Below are 20,751 nucleotides of genomic sequence, written 5' to 3'. Positions count from 1 at the left end.
GTTTTTATGGCTGATCATTTAGAATTGGGAAACCTATCATGGGGGGGGGGGGATTCATTCCTGGAGAAAACTGATTCTCTCTCCCCCAGCAGCTACTGATGGCTGTGGCATTTCATCTAGGGGTGGACCTTGGTAAGTGTTCCCCATCCAGAAGCTTCTCCTGAGAACTGGGTAATACTGTGTTCACCTGCACATGTGAGATAAGAGTCAGTATGCAAAAGAACCACATAGCCTCTCCTCCGTGATGGGAGGAGGTATGTTGGTTTAGAGCCCTGCACAGCAGCAAAGAAGGGAAACTTTAGGGACGGGGTTGAAGGAAAAAAGAAAAGAAAATGGAATTGGACCTCAAGGATCCTAGAAATATCCTGGGGGCCTAACACAGAAAAAAAAAAAAAAAGGGAATGAGGCCCTGGGCTCCACCCCAGAAAGACGGGGTGGGGGGGGGCTGAGATCTGAAGACTCATGCCTTTATCCTGATCCCTGAATCCATCCACTCAGTGGCAAAGAGTTACTGTGACAGGACCCTCCACCCCAACCAATTCAGTCATCTCATTAGAAAAGGCAGAATGCTTCTCCATCCTCAAGCCAGCCTTTGAGCTGTAGACCCTTGTGTTACCTAACCATACTGGATATGACCCCAGGCCTCCAAAAAAGAGGCTCTGCCACATGAGAGGAGATGGGATCATGATTAAAAGGGGATCAGCACAGAAAATAGAAAACAGTGGGTAGACAAAGAATAAAATGTAAAAAAAATATATATATATATATCCAAACTCCCAGAGGGTCCAGCATTTCCTCTCACGTCTTTGCCCAGGAACAAGGTCCAAGACCCTGTAGGACCAGAGGGTCATGGGTTAGTTCAGAGAGAGTAAGAAAGGAGAACAGGGATTAAGGGACATCCTGGGCAATGGGCTGGGGAAAGGGAAGAACTCAGACCTGGAAGAAATGAAGTTAAAAAGGAAAACCAGTTATGGGAAGGTAAAACTTTCCCTCAGGCCAGTTTGTTTTTGGAGCTGGCTCGGATAGCACAGAGCCTAACATTTAGAAAACTGAATAAATATTTGATGGGCTGATGACAGAAGTCATGGGGAAAGGGTTCTTGGTGGGAGAAATGGGATCCTGGAGGTTTCTGCCAAGCAGTCCATGGCTCTAATCCAGGAATAAATTCTACCTGTCCCAGCTGTTTGCTCCAGAGACCTAGGAGCAGCACAACATTCCAGCTGCAGTCTTGGAGCAAAGGATCAGCTGAGCCTGTCTGGGCCTGGGCTCAAGGCATTGGCAGCAAAGCTCAGGAGGAATGCCTCCAGGTCTGGTAAGCCTGGCAGGGAGATGCTAATCTCCTGGAATTAAAGGGGCCTTCACTGGTCATAGACAACATGGGACGGAGAGGAAATGCGGCCACGTTGGGAGCCTGCCACCCAGTCCCAGCCTGGCCCCACTTACGGAACTGAATGAATTATCAACACTCTCGGTGCTGGAGGAGAGCTCCTGGGAAAGGACCAGAGGGCAAGGGAAGAAGGGGTGAGGTTGGGGGAGGGAGAGAGACAAAGGCAAAGAATTTAGCTCCAACTTGGATCATAACTGCTTCTTCTGTGCAGCTATATCTTTCTGCTTTAGTGAAAGGCGGTCAGCCTGGAAACACTACTAGCCCAGCATCTAGATATTTGTGGAATGTTGAAAGGCTAGCTCAGACCTTGAGATCAAGAGCTGAAGGCCAAAATACCTTATTTTCTATTTTATCTTCCATTCTTTCCTGAACATACCTTCCTTTTAGATCAGAACCCTAGAGCTGGATCCCTAGTGCAATGACTGCCTGCCCAAGGCTTATTTCTTTCATATAACCCACTCACATGCTTTCAACCAACCCCTTCTCCACCGGGACAGCCACCAACTGCACGACCCTATACTAGAAAGTTGATGTTCCTCTACCTTCCTGGCTTACGTTTCAGTACATATCGCCTCTTAGTCAGCCTCATGATCACCTTAGGAAGCCTAATCCCAACCTTGAACCTATGACAAAGGGCGCCCCAGATCCATGGACCGGAAACCTGTGGCTGGATGATCATATATGTGTCAGCCTCATACCCGCCCAGCTTCCTGTCAGGTATTGCACATGACACTGAGTACTTTACAGTTTTGAACTGATGTTGGACAATGAGGTCCTAGCTAAAACCACCCGAGAAAGCTAATTAGCAGGGCGGTAGTCATCTGAATCCCAGTCCAAAGTCTAGACCTTAATAATCTAAACATCACCACAGCTGAATGGAGTGGCACACACCTGTAATTTCAGTACTTGGGAGGCCGAGGCAGAAGGATCAAGAGTTCAAGGTTAGCCCAGGCTACATACTGAGAGTCTTTCTTAGGAAACAAACAAAAAATTGAAAAAATAAACACCTTCCCCCTCCTTTGTTCAGCTGGAATCTGGGAACAAAGTGAGGAGCAGCTCACTCAGTAGTTGTAGAGCAGTACTCATGCCCTGGGCCATCCTGGGTTCTGCCCACCGCTTTCTACCAGGACAGGCAGCAGGCACAGAATGCGTGCATAAAGGCAGGAGGGGAGGGGACTGGACTAAGAGGCAGAGTCTTTGGAGTTCCCAGAGCAAGAAGGCAGTAGGCAGAGTACTTCTCTACGGTCAACATTGCAAGCATCTGCTTAACTCAATTTTATGGCTGAAGTTCTCGATTGAGATACTAGGCTTTGGTTTTCCTTTGTGAAACTGGGCAGGAGAGCATTTACAGGGTGTAGCCACTCTTGGAAACACCCTGCTAAGGCTGCAACTCGTCTACTTTGGGAAGAAGTGGGAGGAAGGACTGAGACAGTGAGGATGGCAGAATGTGTTAGAACCTACGGGTTCAATTTCTACACCTAAGCTAGTTGGGAAATAGTAACAGGCAGGAGATGCTCTAGCTGATACTCTCCCAGACGGGGCCCAGTGGACTCACTAATGTCCAGAGCGGACAGGAGGATATCATGATCTGTTCCTCTCCCACTTCCAAGGCCTGAGTCACTTGTACTGAGTCAGCTTCAGGGAGTAAAGCTGAAGCCAAGAGCTGACATCACACCCTTATCAAGCTGGAAGGATTTCCAGTGTGACGTGCAGCAGATTTCTCTGTACAAAGGTCCTGAAAAGACAAAGCTATCTAATTGGAGTGTCCTTATGCAGGAAGGATGGAACTAGGGGGTGGTACCTAACCACTCTGATCATTGTGCAGCCCCCACCCCCAGCTCTATGCCAAAATATTTATCATTTGGCTACAAATAGAAAGGAAAATTGAGGCTGATTAAGAACTGCTTTGAAGGTTGGGCTTGGGTGTGTGTGTAGCAGATAGATGTGAGAAACCAATGCTAGAACTCTCTGTGGGGAGCATGAAGGAATCCTCTGAAGATAATGGAAACTTCTGAGATCTGGCCAGTGAAAAAGAGCTCTGGAGGGAGCCCTAGGCCTCTTCCCTGAGGCCCCACCTCACTTCTCTGGAGCTTCTCCACAGTGGGAGAAACATGGGATTAGCCAATACCCAAAGGAAAACTAACACTGCTATCAGAGAGTGTCAGCCCCACGCAGAAAGACTCCTTAGAAGATCTTGCTTGGCTCATTTTAATAAGATACAGATTGACCTACTGCTTCTGGAAACGTTTCAAGACAGACACACACTGACTAGCTTCTCATTCTGGGGCTTTGGTATTAGACTTTATGGGTTCTAGTCCAAGAGCAGAATTTTATCCTCCATCCTCTGCTGCCTTTGGGACAGAACTTTGCCCACTGTACAAGCAACTAGTTGTTTAGTGGATCAGTGTTTCATGACAAGGAAGGAAGAAATGGAAGACCACTTCCCTTGGTACCTCAAGCACAAAACTTTGATAGACATATCCTCAAAATGTCAAAAAGGACTGGCAGAAACCCCCGAGTATTGGCTCCGTGCCTATAAACCTAGTGGCATTTATGTTTGTGTTCTGTTTCTCTTTCATGCTCTCAAGTTTCCCAAGGAGCCTCAGTGGATTCAAGTGTCTCACTCTGCCAGCATCAGATAGATAACCCAGGGGGACATAGGGAAGTGCTACCTTCTTCCGTCCCTGGATCCAGTAACTCATGAAGAGTCAGGTGGGGAAGAATGGCAACTGGAAAACCCACCCTAGAGATTTAAACACTCATAGAGTACCTGCCTCTCAGAGCCATCCACAATCCTGGAGCATAGAAGTTAGATGCATAGAAGAGGGACCCCAGACCAGCACAGGGTAAGAAAAACTCTAAGGCCTCTGCTTTTCTGGTCCTAAGATGCAGACTAAAAAATAGATACAGGGAAAAGTCAAGCTAGAGAAGAGGCACCAATGAATTCCCTCCCAGATACACACACTCACTCCAACCAGATCTGATCTTAGAGGAGGCAGCTCTCTCAGATAATCTCAAACCCTTCAGGATCTCAGTTCCACCAAAATCTGGAGGATTCTTCTTGCTCTGCAATAACCTCCCTTCCTAGACCATCAACTGCTGCGACGCTCAAACAGAAATGAAAACCGTCCACTCTAGTTCCCATGGATGTGGAAGTGTGAACTGTCACATCCTCGGTTCTTCTTCCCCAATGGCCTCTTACAGCTGGGATCTGGGGAAGTAGATGCTGAGGAATAACCATGGCAGCTCAACTGAGTGACTATGAGCATGAACTATGGACTGGGTTCCTGGGTTCTTCACTAATGAAGCCATTTAACTTCTCTGAGCCCTGTTCCTCACTGGTAAAATAACAGCAGTTTCAGCTGTGAGGATCCCACATACATCATCTGGCATGCTGCCTAGCATTCAGTGATCAGTAAACACTAGCACATTTGGCTTCAGTATTATTAAAATATCATAATGAAGTACATTGCTAGGGAAAGCAGGCTATGAATTTCCTTTGCCAACTGCCTTTCTTTCTCTAACTACCCTGACTTCCCTCTACTTGGAAGAAACTTTACTGTATCAAAACTGTGGGTGGTTTACACCCCACAGAGACAGATGCCAGGACCATAGGCATATGCATTCCAACAGTGTGTATTCTTCATTTTTTCTTTTTTAAAATTCCTTCTTTTCTAGACTCATCTGGCAGCCAAGATGGGAGCCTGCCAACAGAGATGAAGCCTGGAGCACCAATAGTCTAGCTGGGACACCTGGCCATTGAACTTGGCTATCCACTGGGCATCTTTCCCCACTATCTGTCCAGATATATAGTAGATGGTGGTGCTAAGCTGCCAACCGCTTACCTCCTGCTCTGTCAACATGAGATAGCCTGCTGCTGCCAAGCTTCCTATTCTCAACCTCAGCTCCTCAACCAGCATTACACTTACTTTGCCAATTTGCCAAGGTTATGTCTCTCTTCCCTTTTTGTTTATCTCAAATGAAGGCAGGACATACTGTTGAGGCCCCACTGGTAGAGAATAAACTTTACCCTATGTTAATAAAAAGTAGAGTCTTTGGGGAGCGAGGAAAAGGAATTATGAGGAATGGAGAAGCTGATGGGCTAGTTAGCAAGCATCTTTTCCTTTTCCTTCCTTGTGTGCTGCTGTGATCTCAGGTAGGCCAGGTTCCAACAGGTTCCATCAGGCCTGCGTCACAGTTCTTAGTATCTGGTTAATGGAGTGACATCTCAGTTTAGTGAAAGCCAACTCTGGACAATGTCAAGAGTATCAGCCTTGCCATTAGCTAGACGATCTGAGGCAAGTCACTTTATCTCTCTAGTCTCCCAATTGTTCCTCTGTAAAATGAGGCCATTGGAATACATGAATTCCAAGGTCTTTTTCCATTCTAACATTCCATGCTTCTATCAGTGAAATGAAACAGAAGGGAGGACAGAAACAGTAACCCCATGTAAGACATCCTGTCTCCATGCAACCTTCAAATACTTTGCCCATCAGTCGCTCCCCCAATTTACCTCATCCTCATTCTCCACTTTAGGGTTGCTGGCTGTTCGCTTCAGGTTGCTGCTGAGACTTATGCTGGCTGTAGCATCTGACTTAGAGCGCTGGTGAGTCCTTTTAGAGGGAGACAGCCCTGTGTCAGGGGCTGGGCTCAAAGATGGCAGCTCCCTCTTTCGGTGAGCTGGCTTCAGCTCATCTGAGAGGATCAGCTTCCGTAACTTGGTCCCTCGGGAGTGTCGCTGAGTGGAAATGTGCATGTCTGAAGAGTAGGCCCCAAGCAACAGGGCACACTGCAGGGAAAAGTTGATGCTCTGCCGACATCGGTGGACTATGTAGGGTTTAATGGCATCGCCCACATCCTCATCCATGTGAATATACATGTTAAGCAACTGGGGCAAATAGAAGTCCACATCCTCATTGCGAAAGCAGAAGAGGCGGTTGCCAATGTAGGCTTGCACTCCAGGCTCCTTGGAGTTATACAAGTATGAAATGGCCATAGAGATGTCAAATAGTTTTGACTCAAACAGTCTCAGGAGCCAAGACTGTTTGGCTGAGTTGTTCTGTCGTCGTCTTCTTGCTCCTTTGGCTGTGCCAGAGGCCACAGTGGCCCCCATCTCATCTTCTTCTTCCCTGATCTGGGCAGGTGGATCATCTAGGCAACATATCTCATTGTCCACACCATCCCCATTAACCAACTCCAGCGGGGTCCCTTTGCTAGAGACAGCTACACCTCCACGCAAAAGCTTGACTTTTTCCAGCACCTCCTGGCAGGCCTTCTGGGCTACCTCAGGGTCAATCACTGACAGTTCCCCGACCCCCTCTGTGATGACGCTTAGCAAGGAGCCCCCGTTATTCCCTGATGGGCTAGGAGTAGACTCAGAAGTTGGCTTCAGGGTAGCAGGCTCCACTACCATGTCTCCCATGGCTACAGCCAGACTTGGAGCGTCCAAGCTAGAGAAGGAAGGGAGACAAGAACAGAAAGAGACATACACACGCTTGTTAGTAGTGTCTCAGTCAGGGCTTTCCTTTACCATGAAGCTTGCCCAAGTACCTCCTCCTCTGTCTTCCTGCATCCTTCAACATCAGAGAAGTCATCTCAACAGAAATCTGTCCTCACTACCTCTACTTCTGACCACTCATACCCTTCATTCCTTCTGTACTTACCTGGGTTCTTTGCTTGGATGTGCGAAATGCTCTTTACATGTCGTATGGTCTTACAAATTGTTCAGTATGCTGGGGAGCAACTCAGGTCTTATTCTCTTTTCTTTAAGTCTTGTTCTTCCTGTGTCACCTTCAAATGCCTATGGTGACACTTTTCCTACCTAAACTATTATCTCCTTATTCATAACATATTTCACACACAAGTTCTCTGCCTCTCTCTTTATTTAGTATCAAAGCTGTTACTGTCTTCTGAGACTATTATACTATAACCCAGACTAGCCTAAAACCTACAGCAATTCTCCTGCCTCAGTCTTCTAAGCACTGGACTTACAGGTACTAGCTACCACTCTTGACTTTGTTTGCAGAAACTTTTCCTTCCCAACACATTAGTGCCAGGGAATAAGAGCCAGCAACTACTACTCTAAGCTTCACATAGTGGAGAGCGTCTCTCAAACAGCCACTGTCAACCTTGCAGAAGCTGTACCATTTTTCTGTGTGGCTTCCTGATACCATACCCTTGCTCTGTGTTTGTAAGCCATAAAAACCTAAACACAACATGTATCTTCTGTTTCAGTTTCTTCAACTGCAAATTGAGAAAAAAAAATTACTTCACATTGATGCTATATAGAAGACATAAACTTATGTGGATGAAATGATTTAACATAGTTCCTGGCACGAGGTAGTATTCAATAATGCTAGCTAAATTCTAACCCTGTAAAAGGTTAATAAACAGTGTGTGCATATATACTATTATTTTTATAAGGGGTTTGAACTGCCTTAGTTATTTATGATCCTTTAAAAATTTATGGCCACATTTCCCTACCCCTTACTACCTTCCCCACTATTATGTACTTACTCTAGGAACTGGAAGGGTTGTAAGAAAACAAAAAGAAATCAGGACTCATGGGTCTATAACTTCTAAAAAAACAAAAAACCAAAAAAACAGGGATACACGAGAGGTGAAACTCGGATCTCTCTGGATGGTTTGTAGAAGTGGTCAGAGAACACTGCTGGTGGAAGCCACAGCTTCCAAGAGCATCATCAAGTCAGCCTTCAGAGCATCATCAAACCAGATCGGGAAAGTCAGAGTGGTCCAGAGCAGAAGAATAAGTCTAGACTATTTTGTCAGATGATTATAACTTCAGAATCTGGATATTGGCCTCTTCCCAAATAAAGAGAGCATCTAATGTACACTTTAGAAAAAGGGAGAGGCTTCTGCAGAGCTAGACAGTAAGTAATTTCTAGCTGGGTATGGTGGCACACACCTTTGATCCCAGCACTCCCAGAGGCAGGAGGATCTTTCTGAGTTCAAGGCCAGTTTAGTCTACAGAGGGAGTTCCAAATAGCAGGGCTACACAGAGAAACCCTGTCTCCAAAAAAAAACAAAAAAAAAACAAAAAAAAAACAAAAAACAAAAAAACAAACAAACAAACAAAACAAAACAAAACAAAAAACAAAAAATAAAATAATTTCTTGTGTTTAGAACATTATTCTTTTTTCTAATGAGGCTGGGGTACTGACACCTTGGATGAATAGAAAAGAGATGCTCAGTGTATGGTTTTCTGGTCACTCTGAAGAACTTTTATTTATTTTTTCCCCAGACAGGAGTCTCATGAATTTCAGGCTGGCCTTGAACTCACTATATAGCTAAGGATGATCTTAAACTTCTGATATTTTTGCCTTCATTTCCCAGGTGCTAGCGTTAGAGACATGGACTACTATGCCTGGCTTGATTGAACCCAGGCTTCATACATGTTAGGCATGCACTCTACCAACTAAGCTCATCTCCAGCTGCAGAAGCCCTACTTTCTAACACCTTCCTTCCATTGATGCTTCTTTTACCTCTCAAGTGTTAAGTGGCAAGGTTACTTTCATTTGCCCAATATCACACAGTACAGTTCTCTGCCTCCCAGCAGTTAGTACCAAAGCTTTCCAGAAAGACTGTTGGGGGTGCTGGAGAGATGGCTCAGTGGTTAAGAGCACTGGCTGCTCTTCCAGAGGTTCTGAGTTCAATTCCCAGCAACCACATGGTGGCTCACAACCATCTGTAATGAAATCTGGCGCCCTCTTTTGGCGTGTGGGCATACATGCAGGCAGAATGTTGTATACATAAATACATAAATAAATAAATCTTTTTTTTTAAAAAAAAGAAAGACTGAAGACTGATGAGAAACTCTTCAACTCTCAGATACCAACAAAAAGGCATACTTTAGTTCATCTTTCTTCCAACTCTGTCAAGCAAGAAAAGTATCCCTGTCAAGGAACATACCTAAACATAATAAAGGCAATATACAGCAAGCCGATAGCCAGTATCAAACTAAATGGAGAGAAACTCATAGTGATCCCACTGAAATCAGGAACAAGACAAGGTTGTCTACTCTCTCCTTATCTATTCAATACAGTTCTTGAGGTCCTAGCTAGAGAAATAAGACACCAAAGGGAGATCAAGGGGATACAAATAGGAAAATAAGAAGTCAAACTCTCACTATTTGCTGCTGATATGATAGTTTACATAAGTGACCCCAAAAGTTCTACCAAAGAACTTCTACAACTCATAAACACTTTATGTAATGTAGCAGGATACAAGATTAGCTCAAAAAAAAAAATCAGTAGCCCTCCTGTACACAGATGATAAATAGGCTGAGAAAGAAATCAGAGAAAAATCACCCTTCACAATAACGACAAATAGCATAAAATATCTTAGAGTAACTCTAACCAAACAAGAGAAAGATTTGTATGACAAGAACTTTAAATCTTTGAGGAAAAAAATTGAAGACACCAGAAAGTGGAAAGATCGCCCATGCTCTTGGGTAGGTAGAATTAACATAGTAAAAATGGCAATCTTACCAAAAGCAATCTACAGATTCAATGCAATGCCCATCAAAATCCCAGAAAAATTCTTCACAGACCTCGAAAGAATGGTACTCAACTTCATATGGAAAAGCAAAAAACCCAGGATAGCCAAAACAATCCTGGGCAATAAAAGAACTTCTGGAGGCATCACAATCCCTGACTTCAAACTCTACTACAGAGCTTCAGTAGTGAAAACAGCCTGGTATTGGCATAAAAACAAACAGGAGAACCAATGGAACTGAATCGAAGATGCCGGTATTAATCAACACACCCGATTTTTGGCAAAGAAGCAAAAAATATAAAATGGAAAAAAGAAAGCATATTTAACAAATGATGCTGGCATAACTAGATATCAACATGCAGAAGAATGAAAATAGACCCATATCTATCACCATGCACAAAACTCAAGTCCAAATGGATCAAAGACCTCAACATAAAGCCAGCCACACTGAACCTTATAGAAGAGAAAGTGGGAAATACACTTGAACTCATTGATACAGGAGACCACTTCCTAAATATAACCCCAGCAGCACAGACACTGAGAGAAATAATTAATAAATGGGACCTCCTGAAACTGAGAAACTTCTGTAAAGCAAAGGACATGGTCAAACAAAACGCCAGCCTACATAGAATGGGAAAAGATCTTCACCAACCCCTCATCAGACAGAGGTCTGATCTCCAAAATATACAAAGAACTCAAGAAATTGGTAATCAAAAGAACAAATAATCTAATAAAAAATGGAGTACAGACCTAAACAGAGAACTCTCAACAGAGGAATCTAAAATGGCTGAAAGACACTTAAGTCTTAGTCATCAGAGAAATGCAAATCAAAACAACTCTGAGATTCCATCTTACCCCGTAAGAATGGCCAAGATCAAAAACACTGATGACAAGTTATGCCGAGAGGATGTGGGGAGGGGGACAACGACACTTCTGCATTGCTGGTGGGAGTGCAAGCTGGTACAACCCCTTTGGATGTCAGTGTGGCGATTTCTCAGAAAATTCAGAAACAACCTTCCTCAAGACCCAGCAATACCACTTTTGGGTATATATCCAAAGGATGCTCAATTGTGCCACAAGGCCATGTGCTCAACTATGTTCACAGCAGCATTGTTTGTCATAGCCAGAACCTAGAAACAACCTAAATATCCTTCGACTGAAGAATGGATAAGAAAAATGTGGTACATTTACACAATGGAGTACTACACAGCAGAAAAAAAATAACAATATCTTGAAATTTACAGGCAAATGGATAGAGTTAGAAAACATCGTTTTGAGTGAGGTAACCCAGGCAAAGAAAGACAATTACCACATGTACTCACTCATAAGTCGTTTTCAAACATAAAGCAAAGAAAACCAGCCCACAAATCACAATCCCAGAGAACCTAGACAACAATGACTACTCTAAGAGACATACATGGATCTAATCTACATGGGAAGTAGAAAAAAACAAGATCTGAGTAAATTGGGAGCATGGGGACCTTGGGAGTGGGTTGATGGGGAGGGGAGAGGCGGGGAGGGGAGCAGAGAAAAATGTAGAGCTCAATAAAAATCAATTTAAAAAAGTATTACTGTACTTCCTGATGAAGTCTGGACTTGGTATGAAGCAGAGTTAGGCAGTGCCTCTGAGCAGTAGAACCAGCACGGCTGCCTATGTGGATCTGCCTCTAAGCCAACTGTGGGTTGCACAGGAATAATAAGGCAGTTTGCATCACTCCCTGCCACACCTTTGTAGGACACTCTCATGATTGGGACCTTCACCTTCTAGGTCTTCTACCTTGATCAGCCCTGTTCAACTAACTCTATTGCAGTATCTGTATCCTTGGCTCATCCTTTTCTATTCCAGAGACTTCTAAATCACAAAGCTCCTAAAAGTCTGTTTCTCAAAACCTTAAAGGGGATCTGGCATGGGGTGCAGAACTGTAATTCCTGAGAGTCAGAAGCAGGATGATCAAGAACACAAAGTCATCCTCACTTATACAGCAAGCAAGTTCAAGGCCCAGATTACATGGGATAATCTAAAAACATAGCAAAACATTTTAAAGGGGTATTGGGAGTAAAATTTAGAAGCAGAGTGCTTGCCTAACATGTACAAAGCCCTGTGTTTGATCCCCAGCACCATAAAAACAAAAGCAACCACCAGGCTATGGTGGCTCACACCCTTAATCCCAGCACTCCAGAGGTAGGCAGATCTGTGAGTTCAAGGCCAGCCTGGTCTACAAAGCAAGTTTCAGGACAGTCAGAGCTGTTACACAGAGAAATCCTGTCTCAAAAAACAAAGTAACACAAAACAAAAACAACAAACAAAAACAACCACCCCCAAACTTCCAAGGGAAATGAAGTTCAGTCATCCTCACACACAAGAGTGTCTTAAACTTCATATGAAATTAATTTTCCTGTCCCAATTAATTAGAATTTTGCTTATTACTGGCACCAGGAAGGCAGGGAAAGATACCATTATCCTTTTATCCTGTAGGCAAAAGAAGACTATCTCCCAGGGTTCAGCCCAGGATCCACAGTGAACAGACTTCCCAACCTGCCCAAGAACCGGATGATATCAACAGGTGCAGAAAAGCCGGGCACAGGGCAGGTGACATAGGCTGAGTAATGCAAGCACTTGTAATGCAAGCTTGGTGGCCCAGCTTCCATCTCTTGGGCCCAAGGCAGAAGGAAACAATCAAATCATGAAAGGTTTCTTCTCACCTTCACAAGCATGGTGTGGCATCTGTGAACCTGTGTGTGCACACGCATGCACACACATACATGAGATACATAATTTTTTTTAAAAAGCAGGGCATGGTAGTAAATGCCTGTAATCTTAGCATTTGAATAGTAGAGGCAAGAGGATCAAGAGTTCAAGGTCATCTTCAGCTACTTAGTGAGTAGAGCCTAGCATGGGTTACAAGAGACTACTGTCAAAACAAAACTAAAACTAAAATCAAAACATATAAAAAAACAACAACAACAAAAAACCCAAAACCAAACCAAACCAAAAGAGTAGGGCACATAAGCCCAACTTCTCTTTTATATAAGCATCTCTAACTGGCTATACAAGCATACCACTAGGCTCTTGGGGACTCAGGGACCACAAGTCAGAGAGAAGGATTATGGGAGAGAATACGGTTAGATCACATTGGCAATTAGGATAATAGAAACAGGGACTGAAAAGATTATTAAGATAGGAAAATGCTTGCTATGCAAGCACAAGGACCTGAGTTTAATCTTCAGAACCCATGTCAAAAAAGCCTAGCATGGCAGCATACACTGCGATCGCTGGTGCTGGGGAAACAGAGACAAGCAGATCTGTAGGACTTACCAGTCTATTGTACTTAGCCAGCGGCAAGCTAAGGAACTCCTGTCTTTTAGAAAAAGTTGACAGTCAGCATCTGATGAACAACCTGGAGTTGGGTTCTGCCCTCCACATGTATGCATGCAGACACTAATTAACATATATGGGCAGACACACATATACACGAATAACAGAAATAAGGAATTCTTCAAAATCTAATTCAAATATGGTCTTCAGTAATTTCTTCATCTTTAAATGCGATGAGAAATAACCCTTGGAAGCACAAACTATTCTAAAGAGAATAAAAGGATTAAAATGCAGTGACTAGAATAGGAGGGAACAAGCCTTGCATTTGTCACTCTTCCTCCTACAAACCGTGGCGTCCACACAGCTGAGGATCAACACCACACTGGGAGTCTAAACTCTCCTTAAGACAGACTGGAGGGAAAAAGAAGAGGCCTCCTTGTTTGAGCCTGGCAGCTTGACTACCAAGAAAGGAGCTGGGAAAAGATCAGAACTTAAAGTGTTGATAATTGTGCTCCATGAAACCAGGCAAGGCAGGCATGATCTTAAATCAACTTTATAGAATTTAGAGTCACCATGGAAACAAACCTCTGTATGTATGTCTGTGAGGGATTGTCTAGACTAGGTTAACTGAGGTAAGAAAACCCAAAATACTGGAGGCTCCAATCCATGGGGCGGGGGCCCAGACTGAATCAAAAGGAGACAGTAAGGTATGACCATTCATGGCTCTCTCAGTCCTTACTGCAGAAGCAAAGTAACCAGCTGCCTCACTCCTGACATCACGTTCCGCCCACTGCAATGGACTGTAAGCTGAAACACTCTCTTTAAGTTGCTCTTGTCTGGTGTTTTGTGGTAGCAATGAGAAAAACACCTAATATAGCAAAGAAAGTCTGTGAATCAGGGGTGATCCAGGTTATGGTAGTACAGAGCAGTTTCTGCAGAGCAGAGAAGGCGGCCACATGTGTTCGTGGGCCTAAGCAGTTATGGCTACAGAGAACTCTGGAGGGAATGCTATCTCTTTAACCAGGCTCTCTTCAACTGGGCACCTCAAAAATTCTGTGCAAGCAAAGTTACCTGCACAGAATTTTATGAAAACAGCCTTCATGAAAAGACTTACTAGACTGGACTGGACTTTCAGGAAAGACAGTAGCGTCCCAAATCAATGCCATTACCCAATCACCATTATTACTTCTCCAAATCTTTTACCATGCGTGGTAAATATGAACTGTTTCACACCAATCCTGATGCTTTAACATGCTCCTTTATTTTCACAGAACGAATTGTTTTATTTTGTTTTGTTTGAGACAGTGTTTCTTCCCTGTGTAACAGCTTTGGCTGTCCTGGAACTTGCTCTTGTAGACCAGGCTAGTCACAGAGATCCACCTGCCTCTGCCTCCCAAGTGCTGGGATTAAAGGTGTGTGCCACCACGCCTGGCACACAGATTGATGTCTTAGGAATCATCTGACCTAGGGCTCTTCCAAGCAGGCAGGCCAGGTCACTTTCCTTTCTTTAAAGGATCCTGTGAGATGAGTCACAAGAAGTGGAAACAAAGATAAAGGAGCCAGCATCTCACAGTATGAGGTGCAGCTGAAGTTTATGGAAAAGGAGGTCAAGGGTGTTGTGCACCAAGCGTCCAGTGCAGTGGTGGAGGATTTATCTAACATGAGCAAGGCTCTGACTTTCAATCCCCAGCAAACCCAATCCACGTTAATGGAAAAGAAAGGCTCAGATAGAAACAAGAATAATGTCATAATTACCTAAACAAGTATGAATCCTCTATACGCAAACCCTCTTTTGCAACAAAGGGTCAAGAAACAAGCATTTAAGAGAAGCTACGATACTAAGCTTTGGATAGAACTTTATACTGAGATAATTAAAGAGGCTAGCTCTGATTTGAGGGAGTATAAGTACAGATGAAGGGAAAGGGGCTGTTAGTTTTGATCATGAATTCCTACAATACTATTGAATATTACCAAAGTCTGGAGAGATGGCTCAGTGTTAAGAGCATTGCCTGCTCTTCCAAAGGTCCTGAGTTCCCAGCAACCACATGGTGGCTCACAACCATCTGTAATGAGATCTGGTGCCCTCTTGAGGAAGAGACCTGGTCTGCTGCCCTCATCAACTCAGACCATGAAACCCAATATGGACAAGTTCAACAGAACCGCCATATACGGGCTGCCCACGCATGCTTCAGCAATGCAGGGCACACACACTCATTCATTTCAATTTCAAGTACATGTATTTTAACAACAATTTTTAAAAATAAGCTCTTCATAAGAGACTCTCTACCATCCTAGACTGCTTGTTTGGCTGTTTAAGTTCCTTGCTGGGGCTGGAGAGAGGGCTCAGCAGTCATGAGCACTACCTGCTTTTCCACAGGACCTGGGTTCAATTCCCAGCACCCACCTGGTGGCTCACAAACATCTTTAACCCCACTTCCAAGGGAACAAACATCCTCTTCTGGTCTTTGCAGGCATAGGCACATCTGTGACCCATGGACATACAGGCAGGCAACACATCCATACACATAAAATTTTTCCTTAAAAAAGAAGTTCCTTTTCATGTTTTAAGGTCTATTATAAATCTTTAAGAACTCAACTCATCTTTCCCCTTTGACCTTAATGGTAAAGGAAGAATGATTTCTACATTTTCCCTGTAGAGACTCTGGACTGAGCAGTCTAGCAAGCTCAAGCTCCACCAGGAACCAAGTGGGCTTGCCCAAGGTCTCAAAGGATGGTGGCATCAGGGAAGAGGGCATTCTCAGCTACAGCCTTGGGGGAAGGGCAGTGGTCTCACAGTACTTAGGTCAATATTGATCAAGCTGAGAACTCTGTGCAAGGCCATGTAGCAGGTATAAGCTGGTTCCAGCCAGACAGCCCAAGCCTGCTTGCAGGAGCCTGACAAGACCAGCAGATGGCAAAGACAGCAACCTGTACTGCTCCCCTTTCTCTAAACTAGTCTTCCTTGCTCAAGTCTAGCTATGCTTAGACTAGGCTCTCTTTGTCCCACGCTGATTACTGAAGGGATCCTCCCAAACCTCTTCCCCACACCAAGCATCTCAGTTTGCTATCTTAGTGTTCAGCAGGCGTTCGTACGCAGTGTGGCCCCATATGAGAAGCAAGGACAACTAAGGGTATCATTTTTGGTTAAGGGAGCATCTAAGGAGGGAAGGTCTCTCATAAACGGATTACTAGATTGTACTCTGAGTAACTTCGAAGTAAGAAGTGGGCCAAATTGGTATAACTATTTTCTTTCTTTCTTTTTTTTGGTGGTGGAGGGACAATTTGAGACAGGGCTTCTCTGTGTAACAGTTCTGGCTGTCCTAGAACTCTATGCATTTGTAGACCAGGCTGACCTTGAACTCAGAGATCCAAATTCTGCCTCCCCAGTGCTGGGATTAAAGACGTTCACCACTACCGCCCCACTTGTGTAACTAACGCCACTTGTGCGCCTTCCTCACTGTCTCAGGCCGAGAGAAGTGTGGAAGACAAAGCAGCATCTAGTTAGCTGCTGAGTCCAGCATGCCCCCGCTTCCCCAAGAGCTCTTCCAGAAACACACTTTCTGACCATAGAATCTGGAATTACGGATCAGGTGGTGGAAGGCAGGCCAGGAGTCTCTGTGTCAAACTGACTTTATGCTCACGGTTAGAAACCAGAGAAATCAAAATATCAAGATAGAGGGAAATTCCCAAGATGATAAAATCACTAACAGTAAATTCCTTTTGCCTGAGAACCTGCAGTGTTTTATAAATTAAAAAAGTATAATTCTTCCCCCAGCAGACATCCTGCTACTAGCTTATTACTGCAACACTGCTTACAGAATGAGCGATTTTTCTCACAAGAGCATTCTTAGGTTCAGGGGAGGAAGTTGCACGCTGAACCGAGGGTCCTGATTCTGAATATACCAGCTCTTCACATCATCTCATGTGCCTTTTCCCCGTCATACAACTTCACCCCTTAGGCCCAAGCGCTTGTGAAACTAGCCAACATTATTCCACCGTGCTTCCGTCTGGCCGGGAGTAGGAGGCCCTATCCTGTGATGTAATGAAGTCCCAAATAACCTGAAGCACAATTTTCTCACGACCGCATTCAGTTTCCACGCAGGCCTGCTCATCCCTCCTAGTGGTTGCCTCCGAACAGTCAACGAAATGTAATGTGATGGACCAGGACTTCTTTAAAGGTTGCTCCATCCTTCAGAAACACACATCTGTCCAGAAAAGCCAGAGACAGCCGAGGCTCCCCTCCTCCCAACACATTTTCTTCTTTGTTCAAGGTTTAACAGATCTGAAATAGTGATGTGTGGGAGATAAAGTGTGACAGAGAACACTTAAAGTTACCACAGGGAAGACAACCGAGGGAGACAAAGATCGGCAAAATCCTGGAAACGGGGGCCGTGTGTATGTGTGTGTGAAAAGTTGGAAATCACTAATCCGAAGAGGTGTTCAGAGCAGACCTTTCTTTCGGGGACAGTCCAGGTATCGTCAGGCACCCCAGACAAGGGTTAAGCACTAAGGTCAAAGTAGATGGGATCTTGCGCATGATAACAACGGTCTGAGATCCTTTAAGAAGGAAATAGGCAATTCTTGGAAGCCAGGAGCTGGAGGAGTGGGTTAGGTGAGGTAATGGAATCAGAGCCGAAGAGAGGGATACGATCTTTAGCTGAGGGAAATGGGAACTCTGTGCTGAGGTTGCACAGACTTACGGAGGAGTTGGGCGAAATAGAAAAAGGGATAAAGGCGGAGTCCATGGAAAAGGTTAGGGAGCAGAAACACAAACGGCGAGGAAGGGCAAACAAGGATGGACATTGTAGAAGGGGTCTAATGTGGAAAAGGTTCACGGCTTAGAGGGACAGAGGCAACAGGGATAGTAAGTGTGTGGTGTGGGGGGAGGTGGAATCCACGGGGCAGAGGGAGGGGCTAAACAGAAGAGGAAATCAGAAAGCAGAGAAAACGACCCTGGGCCCGAGGGAAAAGGGTGAAGGACCTCAGGGTGCAGCTCCCACCAGGAAGGCAGTTTTGTAGTCGAACCCGGTCGCGGTAGGCAGTGCGGGACAGGGTGGCAGACGGACCCCCACACACACACACGGCAAAGGCGACTCATGCGGGAGGAGCCGCTTACCTCCGGGGGACCCTCGCGGAGGGGGTGCAGGCGGTCGGGGTCGGACTGCCGACACCGCCGCCTCAGCAGCAGCGGCCGCTCCCGGGTTCCATTGGCCGCCCGTGCTTCCCTGACAGCGGCCGCGGCGGCTGCACCAGGCCCCGGCTACGGGGCTGCCCGCGGCGCCGCCTGAAGGGGCCTTCACGCTGCCTCAAGTTGGCCCGGACCTCACACGCAGGACCCGAAATAACAATTCCTCTGCGGGCTTCGATGTCAGAGTCTCCTGGGCCAGAGCCCTTCTTCCCGGGATCTGCCTTCCTGCTTCCCGGGCTGTCAGGACACTACCGATCCCATAGTAATCGGAGAGCGGTGAGCTGCCCGAGTCACGCCTGTTCAGAAATAAAAAGGGGGCGGGGAAGAGCTATTTGGAAGCTGGGGAAGGGGCGGGGGAGCAGGGAGGAGCTTACCCTGGAAGGCGGGCCCTGTGCTTGAAGGCGGACCTAAGAGGCAGGCTTTACTAAGGAAGCCGAGAGGGAAATACTGAAGGCTGGATTCACGGCGGGATGGGGTTGTTACTGAAGTTTTATGTACTTCCACAAGTACACCAACATGCAAATTATATGCAAATAATTCCTTTGTATAAGCCACTGAGTTACTGTAATTGCCATCAGTGGTTTTTTCCCTCCTTCTCCTTATCCTACAGGATTCCCTTCGTAAATCAGCCGGCGGGACCCATGCTGGATGAGAAAGAGAAGGGACCAGAGAGGAGGACAGTCACCCTCACTTTCCTTTTCCTACTCATCTTTAAGGACGATGACAAGAGTATGCCCCTGTAGCTTCAGGAATGGCGCAGTCCAACCGCCTCAATCTTTCACCGTTAGCAGCACTACTCTGGCCCAAGGTTCTGCTCCCGAGGTCACCCCCAGCAGGCCCTGGAGACAGGCTTCTGGTGTTGGGTTTGTGATATTTGTGGTTACATTATTGAAAGTCCTCCCCTTCCTCCGAACAACTGCCCAGTGCCTTTCTAGGACTTTTCTTAGTATCTCAGGCCCCTTGTAGGGGAGGGATCTTAATATCCTGCTGGAAGCTGGTTGAACTAGATCTTGGATGCCATCTTCATTGTACTTACTAGCTGATTTGAGATCATTCAGTTTTCTTTTTCTTTCCCTTTCCCCTTTTCTTTCTTTACCGCCCCCCCCCCAACACCTTTTCCCATTTTAGAGACGGTCTATTTTTCCCAGGCTGCTATTTTATTCCTTGGTTTAAGCCACTGGCCTGTGGAGTAGCTAGGAATATATCCACATGTCCCCATTCTAGACTAAACTTCAGCTTCTGTATAATAATGACAATATTATTATAACAATATAGAAACAACAATATATGATGTAATAACATTTTCCAAGGTTGGGAGATTGGAGAATATGAAGAAAGAACTGTTACTGGAACATTAATACAAGTGATGAATGCCCCAGCTTCAGTATTTAATTGGGAGGCAGATAAAGAGCTATAGCTTGAACGGGCTGAAAAGATGGCTCATGGTTTAGACCTCTTGTTACTCTTCAGAGGACCAACCCGGGCTCAATTCTCAGCACCCACAGGGTGGCTCACAACCATCTGTAACCCCACTTCTGATCCCTGTGGGCACCAGATACATACATACATACATACATACATACATGGAGGCAAAACATTCATACAGATAAAATTAGAGCTGTAGCTTGAAATGCCTGCTCAACCTGCAGCAGGTACAAAAGTGGAACAAATGAAGTTGTTACTTGCTGTAGACCAAGGGAAGAACCTTGTTAAGCTGGCACGAAGGCCTGGCCGCATAGGGCATGGCAGAACTTAGGAGAGATAGTAGATAGTATCCAGTGGGATTAAAAAGGAAAGAACATTCTGAGCGTAAAAAATTATGTGCTGAACAATAGAGATGGGAATTTTTTCAGGTCATGAGAACAGGACAAACAGATGAAGGAGGCTAAAGGGGGAGCTAATGGAAGGGAATCAAGGAGCAGCAAGGTGCCAGAGACACTTTACAGCTGTCACCGTGGTGGGTTAGGACCCACAGTGCTCGGTGAGCTTCTAATCATCAGCTCAAGAGGTTGGTGAGCCTGTGGTGGCCTAGAGTTTAAACTGTTACACATTCCTTAAAGACTAGGATTCCAGGCCAGGCAATGGTGGCGCACGCCTTTAATCCCAGCACTTGGGAGGCAGAGGCAGACGGATCTCTGTGAGTTCGAGGCCAGCCTGGTCTACAAGAGCTAGTTCCAGGACAGGAACCAAAAAGCTATGTAGAAACCCCGTCTCGAAAATAAAAATAAATAAATAAATGAAAAGACTGGGACTCCACGGGGCCGCAAAACTAGTCTTTATTTTATTTGGCTTTTGGAGACATAGCCCTGGCTATCCTGGGACTATGTAGACCAGGCTGGCCCCAAA

General features: G+C 45.2%; 1 protein-coding gene across 4 annotated transcripts in view; it reads right to left on the bottom strand.

Annotated features, from left to right (window-relative positions):
* Positions 1 to 18,472, bottom strand: part of LOC121437879 (phosphatidylinositol 4-kinase beta) — a 36,713-nt gene extending 18,241 nt beyond the window's left edge. For 2 of the 4 annotated variants that reach the window (XM_041637996.1, XM_041637994.1), the window contains exons 1-3: positions 18,334 to 18,472; positions 5,901 to 6,837; positions 1,444 to 1,488 (exon numbers count right to left, since the gene is read on the bottom strand). In XM_041637996.1, the coding sequence (XP_041493930.1) occupies positions 1,444 to 1,488; positions 5,901 to 6,809 (954 nt within the window). In that variant the 5' untranslated portion in view covers positions 6,810 to 6,837; positions 18,334 to 18,472. Of the gene's footprint in view, positions 1 to 1,443; positions 1,489 to 5,900; positions 6,838 to 18,333 lie in introns of those variants that run through there. The other 2 variants (XM_041637995.1, XM_041637997.1) reach the window with 2 other exon arrangements.
* Between the last annotated feature and the right edge of the window lie 2,279 nt (positions 18,473 to 20,751).

This window comes from Microtus oregoni, unplaced genomic scaffold (genome assembly GCF_018167655.1).
Source record: "Microtus oregoni isolate MIOR12 unplaced genomic scaffold, Mior012 000054F_ref0000373, whole genome shotgun sequence".
Classification (NCBI taxonomy): Eukaryota; Metazoa; Chordata; class Mammalia; order Rodentia; family Cricetidae; genus Microtus; species Microtus oregoni.
This window is presented reverse-complemented; position numbering and strand designations above follow the sequence as displayed.